The following is a 7823-nucleotide window of genomic DNA, read 5'->3' on the forward strand; positions in this document are numbered from 1 at the left end:
GGGGATGTGGCTGAAAATGGTAGTCTAGGTATGTAAATACCAAGTCACAGGATGCTAGAGAATAATCTAAGAACTGAATAGCACAGTAAACCAAGAGGTGGATGAGAATTGTGGTTGATGGAACAGATGCAAGAATGTCCTTTGTGAGCTAGAACAAAATGTATATCACTACTGCAGAGTGTTGGGAACACATGGGAAAAATAAACTGGAATGACCTATGGACTGTGGTTAGCATTAATAATATAATATTCTTTCATCTATGCCAAAGATATACTGTACTGATAGTGGAGTAGTATAGAAAATGTGAGCCAAATATATACTATAAACATGGTAACAATCAGATGATAGCATCTTATCTGTAACAAATGTTCCACCACAGTGTGGTATGTTGATAGAGGGGTGTTGTTTCGGAATTCTGCATATGTGCATGATTGTTTTATAAGTTTACAACTTCTGTCATAAAAAATATATAGTTGAAAAATAATAATAGGGTGGGTTGGGGAAAAACAGCAAATGTAAGATAAGAACTATGATTAATATTAAGATTTTGACAACATTCTTTCATAATTTGTCACAAACATCTCATAACAATGCAAGGTGTTGGTGGAGGGTTGATGTATGGGACCCCTGTATAATGTTATGCATGTATTCTTTGTAAGTTCACAACTTTTACTACACTTAATTGTTTATGTATGTTCATAAATTAATGATATGAAGATAATACTATTAGGGAGGTTTGGGGAAAATACTTTGGTTAGTAGCAATATTTTGATAATCCTCTTTAATCATTAGTTAAAAAGGTTTAACAACAATGTAAGGTATCAGTGGTAGGGTGAGGTATGAGAGTCCTGTATGATGTTATATATGTTTGTTTGGTAAGTTCACAACTATTACTATACATTGTTTATTTAAAAAAAAAAGTGAATAAAAGAAAATGGAAAGAAGTATTAGAAATAAAAAGTAAGAAAAACTGGGGGCTGAACAAAGAGAGGTGGAATGTAAGAGAAACAATAAATTATGGAGGATAGAAAGATGTAAAGGAATGTGGATAGTGTTGGTAGCCAAAATCAGTACTCACAGGAAAGAGAAAATTGAGGATGAGGAAGCACAGCGAATAAGAAATGCTCCCTGCAGCACCTAATATAAAAAAAAGAAAAAAAAAGAAAAAGGGGGGGAAGAGCAAGCAAGAAAAAGGAAAAAAAAAGGGGGGGGGGCCATGGGGGATAAAGACAAAGGAAAAACAAGAAAACAAACCGACAAAAAAGACCAGACAAGGCTTCAATCAAGGAATCCTCTTTTCAGTTAAATTAACTGCTTAGGGGTATGACCTTCCTCCTTTCTCCCTCACTTCCCTCTCTCCCAGAGTAGCAGCAAAGCTGTGTGAAGGATTCAGTAGGAGATTCAAATGGGCCCCATGTGAACCAACTCACCACAGAAAATAAAGATACTTAATTTCTTGAAAGAGAGCACCCACACTTTGCTAGGAATCCTAAATCTGCTATTGGAAGCCTGCAAAGCATGTCTTACTGTTCCTCTCCCTTAGGTGTGCTATAGGAGGGCTAGTTAATTTTCTGACTCCACCTTCTCACAGACCAAGCTTCGTATCCCAGTGCATTTAGATAAATCGGGTTTGCTCAGCAGATACACCTCTCCTTTCTTCCTAGGCTCTCCCTAAGCCAGCTGGTATGCTCCTCCAAGCTAAAAAAAAAAAAAAAAAGTGGTGGTGGGGAGCAGAAAACTGAACCTGCACTCCTCAGGCCCCTCTTCATCTCCCACCAAAACCCTCCCACTCCTGGAGTCAGTCCAACATCAGAGGGCTAGTAGAATCCTGGACCTCGGGGAGTGCTGGATTTGGGAAAAGGAAGCCCGGGATATTGCGGACCTGGAGTACGTGGGTCCGTGGAATGTGGGTTACAGGGGTTCAGGGAACATGAACTTGGAAATCATACATTTAGGGAACCAACACCTGGGAACACCACTGCACAACTGACAGTTCTCAGGGAATGCTGCAGCCCTCAGTCCTAGGGGGAAGGGTTTTGCCTTCCCACAACTTCTAACTTCAGTGTTGGAAACCTGCAATTTAACTTTAGCAAATACCACCTCCATCACAGTCTCTCCAAATTGACATCCAGTTATGTCCTGCTTTGCAAGCTCCCAAAACAGCCTGCTCCAGCAAGGTACTGATCCCTCTCACCTGGTCCTTTGCAGGTGTACTCACTTAGATGCCATCTTGCCCTGCCTCCTGGCGTCACTTCTTGAAGGACAAGATTCATAGTTACTTGTGGCAATACTCAGCACTTGACCCACTGGTCTGTCCTCCTCTATTAGGCACTGCCCATGCTCTCAAGAGACTCCAGACCCTCTATTTGAGAACATAGCATTCCTTCCCAGGATGGGAGTCCAATAGATTCCCACTCATCTAACACACTATGGCAAGATGAGCACTCACACATTCCCTAGAAACCTGAGCCAGGTGTGCCCTGTTGCAAATGGCCCCCACATCCAAAACCCTAAATCAGTGATCTTCCCAACATTGAAGTTCCAACCATGTATGTAGCCCTGTCCCCACAGGCGGCTATTTTTCTGGCCAACTTAGCTGATACGCCTGTGTAGCCATCAGACCGCCAGGAATGGCCCCCCCTGCTATCCCCACCCTCTCACCCCCTCTCTAGCCAATCCGTCAGCTACACGCCAACCCCTATCAGTATAAAACCTGTAGCACTTCCTCAAATAAACGGACTTGCGCACAGACCTGGTCTCTGTGGTGTCTCCCTGCAGCGCCACGCATCCTCCATGCCCGAGAGCCCCCGAGAGCCCTCTCCTGCCTAGGGTCTCTCCCCCTCACCACCGCCTGACATCTGGCACCCGACGTGGGGCCTACAACACCTCACCCCTTCGCCGCGCTCTCGAGGTAAGGACCCCTCTCCCTTACCGGCCCCAGGCAGCATGGGCGGACGACTATCGTCCCGCCAGGCGCCGCAAGTGCGGGCACTTGCGGGCCTCTTGGACACCAATCAGATCCAGGTGTCCCTGCGGCAGTTGCAGAAGTACTGGGACCTTCTGCTACCCTTCAACCCGTGGCTTTCCACATGCCACCTGTGGGACCCAGTGACTTACACACGGCTTATTGACCGCGTCACCTCAGCCATGGAGCATGAGGGCAAACGCTTTCCTCCAGGCTTGCTTCCCACTCTCATCGCCATCCGGTCGTGCCTGCAGGGCGCCCCTGCCCCGCAAGAGACCTTTCCCTGCCATACCGCCGGTGAAGGGTGCTCCTCAGACCAAGTAACCTCGGACCCTGATTCTGACACCGAATCCCTGTCTGCGCGAGTAAATGCCGCCCTTGAGGAGGAACCGCCCGAGCAGGAGGGCTGCCATAAGGATGACCGCTGTCCTGGCGATCACCCCACTAAAAAGAAAGATGGCGAACTTCCTCCTTCTTCACCCCCGCCTTAGGGTGCCCCGCCCAGCCCGCCCTCACGGGCGCGGGAAACCTTTACCCGCCCCTTCCGAGGCTGTCGCATTCTTGGGGCCCGCCAGAAATGAGGCAGCCGCCATCTTGGGGCCCGCCGGAAATGAGGCAGCCGCCATCTCGGGGCCCACCGGAAGTGCCGTGGCCACCATTTTGGGGTCCACCGGAAGAAGGGCTAGCGCCATCTTGGGAACATGCAGAGGCAGCAGAAGCCAGGCAATCAACATCTTGGGATTCACTGAAAGTGGGTCCGTCCCCAGCTCCCGCGTCAGCTGGGGAAGGCATGAGCCCTTGGGGGCGACTTACGAGCCCGCTGCCTAGCTACCCCTCTGCGCCAACCCCCCACCTGTATCTGTTAAATGCCAATCCTTCCCAGCAGCGCCCTCAAGATTGGTATCCCTTCTCGTCGGAGGAGATTAAAACTCTCCGATGGGCTGTCAAGGAGGATGGGCTGGGTAGCCCATACGCCCAGCAGCTTCTGGAGGAGCTGGGCACGCAGCTAGCGGTTCCATATGATTGGGTCTCTCTTGGCCGATCCATCCTAACTCCGGGACAGTTCATAGACTGGAGAGCGCACTTCCAGATTGAGGCTGAAAAACAAATAGCAGAGAACTCGCGCATGGGCGTCCGAGACCCCCCCGAGGCGTATACGGGAACCGGCCCCTTCTCCAACCCTCAGCAGTACCGGAATGCCCCACCAGCGTTCTGGCTTCGACTGCGGGCACTAGCTTTACGCTCGTTTCGCAATTCGTCAGCCACCCAGCCCCAGAAGTTCGCGCAGCTCACGCAGGGCAGGGACGAAGAGTTTTCGACCTTCATGTCGTGGGTCGTGGAGGCCTGCCAGCGGAAGGTCGTGGGGGAACAGGCCCAGCTAGCCCTCACCCGAGACCTCATCCTTGAGGGAGCCAATGCGGTGTGTAAGCCTGTCATCCAGAACATGCACGAAAAAGGGGTCCACGACTGGGTCCTCGCCTGTAAAGCCATCGACCCTCAAGCCACTGCCTTGGCCAAGGCCCTTGCAACGGCCCTAGTGATCTCGTCGGACTGTTTCAAGTGCGGTGAAACGGGCCACTTCGCTCGCGAGTGCTCCCATGCCGGGGGTCTCCCACGCTCACCGCAGCGGGCAGAGGGAGCCGCCCCGCCCCAGCTCTGCAAGCACGGCGCGGTCCTCCCACTCCCTGTCCCAGATGCGGGAAGGGATATCACTGGGCTCGAGACTGCCGCTCGCGCCCCTCACAGCACTTGCCTTTAAACTTGAAAGGGGGCAAGCCTCAGCCCCGCCACCAAGAGGCCCCTGCTCAAAGAGCCCCTCTGCCGTAATGTGGACTGTTCCTCTAGGGGAGCAGAAGCCCTTAATGACCTTGAGAGTCAACGGGCAGTGGCTCGAAGGCCTCCTCAATACAGGCGCGGAGATGTCCTGCATCCCCGTCTCCATCGCAGCCACGCAACACTGGGCCCTTGAGCCAGGACCGCGAGTTGTTGGAGCCACGGGCACTTCCCGGTCCCACCGATGCGCCAGAGACCTCTACTGGGAAGATAAGGAGGGCCAACAGGGAACCTTCTGCCCCCTCATACTGGACTCCATTTCCTACATTCTTTGGGGGCGAGACATTCTTCACCAAAGTGGAGCGGTCCTCACCACATCACTTCCCCCCCAATGAAATGTGCCACTGTTCGCGTTACACCTCCCGCGCCCACTCCTCTGCAATGGGACACAGAGGAACCCATATGGGTGGAGCAGTGGCCTCTCCCGTCCCACAAACTCACAGCGCTGCGGGATCTCGTCCAGGAGCAGCTTGACGCAGGACACCTTGAACCATCTACCAGCCCGTACAATTCGCCCATCTTCGTCATTCAGAAAAAAGGAACTTCTAAGTTTCGTCTCCTTCATGACCTCCGGGAGATTAACAAGCACATCCGGCCGATGGGCTCGCCTCAGCCTGGGTGTCCGCATCCTACGGCAGTGCCTCGAAACATGCACGCAGCCGCTCTCGACATCAAGGACTGCTTCTTTTCAATCCCTCTCCATCCGAGGGATCGACCACGTTTCGCCTTCACGGTTCCAGAAACCAACCACCAGGGAGTAGCAGCTCGCTTTCAATGGAGAGTCCTGCCGCAAGGCATGCGCAACAGCCCCGCCATCTGTCAGCTCTATGTTCAAGCCATCGCGCTGCTCAGAGGCCAGGCTTTCATCATCCACTATATGGACGACATCCTTGTAGCCCATAAAGACCAAGAAAGACTGCGAGAGGTTGTCAGTCGCCTTCTTCAGCTCCTGGCACAACTGGGGCTATAAGTTCAGGCGGAGAAGGTGCGACTCCACCTCCCCTTCCATTTCCTGGGGTTCCAGGTGCGAGACACTGTCACTCCGCTCGCACCTCAACTGTACCTCCCGCCCAAGATGACAATAACGGAGCTACAACAGCTCTGCGGGCACATCAACTGGCTTCGAACCGCCCTTCCTATCACTACTGCACAGCTAGATCCCCTCTTCGGCCTGCTGCAGTCACAGGAGACTCCTCCTGGCACTGTCGCCAAGAAAATCACTATCACCCCAGCCGCTCGAAGAGCAATCGCTGTGGTTAATGAAGTGCTGAAGAACTGTCAGTTACAGCGGTATGATCCGGACATGCCACTGTGCGCCCTTGTTCTGCCCACACGAGGGACCCCTACAGGTCTCCTATGGCAGGATGGGCCCCTCCTCTGGCTTCATACCGCCAAGAGCAGACTCCGGAAAGTCTGCCCAGTCACTCGTGTATGGATCTCCTTAGCAACTGACTTGGTGTATCAGAGCATGCACACCTACGGTGTTCAGCCTGCCACTATTATCTGGCCTTTCGATACCAAGACAACTACTAGCCTCCTCCAGTATGACACAGACATGCAAGTGCTAGCCGAGGTCTTCCGAGGGAGCTTTGACAATCACTTTCCCCGCCATCGACTCATCCAAGGTGTCTCACATCTCCCCTTCTCTCCGCTCCTGCACCCCTTCCCGTCTCGCCGCCCTTTACCCCATGCTACAACAATCTTCACAGACGCCTCAAAGTGGAAATATGCAGCCGTCATCTATTCAAGTCACGTGGAAGACCCCCGAGTGCAGGTGTTCGCCAATGGAGATTCCGTCCAGGTGGGGGAACTCAAGGTGGTCATCCTCGCTTTCTCCGAGGATGCAAGTGAGCCAATCAACATCTTCACCGACAGCCTATATGTCTACCAAATCTGCAGTATCCTGGCTTTCGCCGTCTTTTTCCCTACTGACTTGGCTATTGACTTAGCCCTTACTACTCTCAAAAGCCTACTCGAGAACAGGAGGCACCCGTGGTTTGTTTCCCACATACGCAGCCACTCTGGTCTTCCTGGCCCGATGGTGGAGGGCAATGAAGCCTCTGACCGCGCAGTCCAACTGCAGGCGGTCGCATTAAACACCGTGGGCGATCTCGTCAACCAAGCCAAGCTACTGCACTCCAAGTTCCACTTCTCGGCGCGCACCATCCATCAGCTGCTCCCGGACCTCTCCATACAGACGTGCAAGCACCTAGTCCGTAGCTGCCGCACCTGTGCTCCGCTACTGCCCCTCGGGCCGCTGCAGCCCCAAGGGGTTAACCCCCGCGGGCTGCGCCCCAACTTGAGGTGGCAAATGGATGTCACCCACGTACCCTCCTTCGGGAGGCTTAAGTTCCTGCACATCGCTATTGACACCTTTTCTCATCTGTGCTATGCCCTCCCCCTACCGGGCGAGTCAGCTAAGCACTGCATCAAGGCCCTCCGACAGGCCATCCTCTTCATGGGGGTCCCTTGGGACCTGAAAACAGACAACGGACCAGCTTACCGCAGCGCGGCCTTCGCGGCCTTTCTGCGCCTCTACAACATCAATCATCACTTTGGCATCCCGTTCAACCCACAGGGCCAGGGCATTGTTGACCAAGCACATCTACAGCTAAAGGCTCTAATACATAAGGAGAGGGAGACCAACCCACTCCTGTCGCCAGGCGATATAGTTACCGCCTGTCTCATCCACCACAACCTTTTATCCTTTGATAAGGATGGGCTATCACCAGTACATAAGCATTGGGGCCCCTCATACGCATACACAGCCACCCCACTAGTCTGCTGGAAAGACCCAAAAACCAATAACTGGCAAGGGCCCGCAAGGGAGAGGTTTTGCTTGTGTCTTTCCAGATTCGGAACCTCAACCCGTGTGGATTCCAGGGCGACTAATCCGGCCTGTAACAGAAGACCCAACTCCACCCACAGAAAACGGTGACGATGCCTGATCAAGATGGAAGACGTCTGCTGCTCACTCTCGGGGGCCTGTTGTGTCTCTGTGGGCCTCTTCAGGGACACGCAGTCC

At 52.8% G+C, this 7823-nt stretch overlaps 1 protein-coding gene across 1 annotated transcript; it reads left to right on the forward strand.

Annotated features, from left to right (window-relative positions):
• Positions 1-4791: 4791 nt before the first annotated feature.
• LOC139439936 (endogenous retrovirus group K member 25 Pro protein-like) lies at positions 4792-5133 on the forward strand. Its single transcript, XM_071218372.1, has one exon. The coding sequence runs from the start codon at positions 4792-4794 to the stop codon at positions 5131-5133; it is 342 nt and encodes a 113-aa protein (XP_071074473.1).
• Positions 5134-7823: the final 2690 nt, after the last annotated feature.

Source organism: Dasypus novemcinctus, chromosome 10 (genome assembly GCF_030445035.2).
Source record: "Dasypus novemcinctus isolate mDasNov1 chromosome 10, mDasNov1.1.hap2, whole genome shotgun sequence".
Taxonomy (NCBI): Eukaryota; Metazoa; Chordata; class Mammalia; order Cingulata; family Dasypodidae; genus Dasypus; species Dasypus novemcinctus.

Excerpts from the sequence above, each read along its gene's own strand:
- LOC139439936 (XM_071218372.1), top strand. The coding sequence starts at position 4,792 with ATGTGGACTGTTCCTCTAGGGGAGCAGAAGCCCTTAATGACCTTGAGA.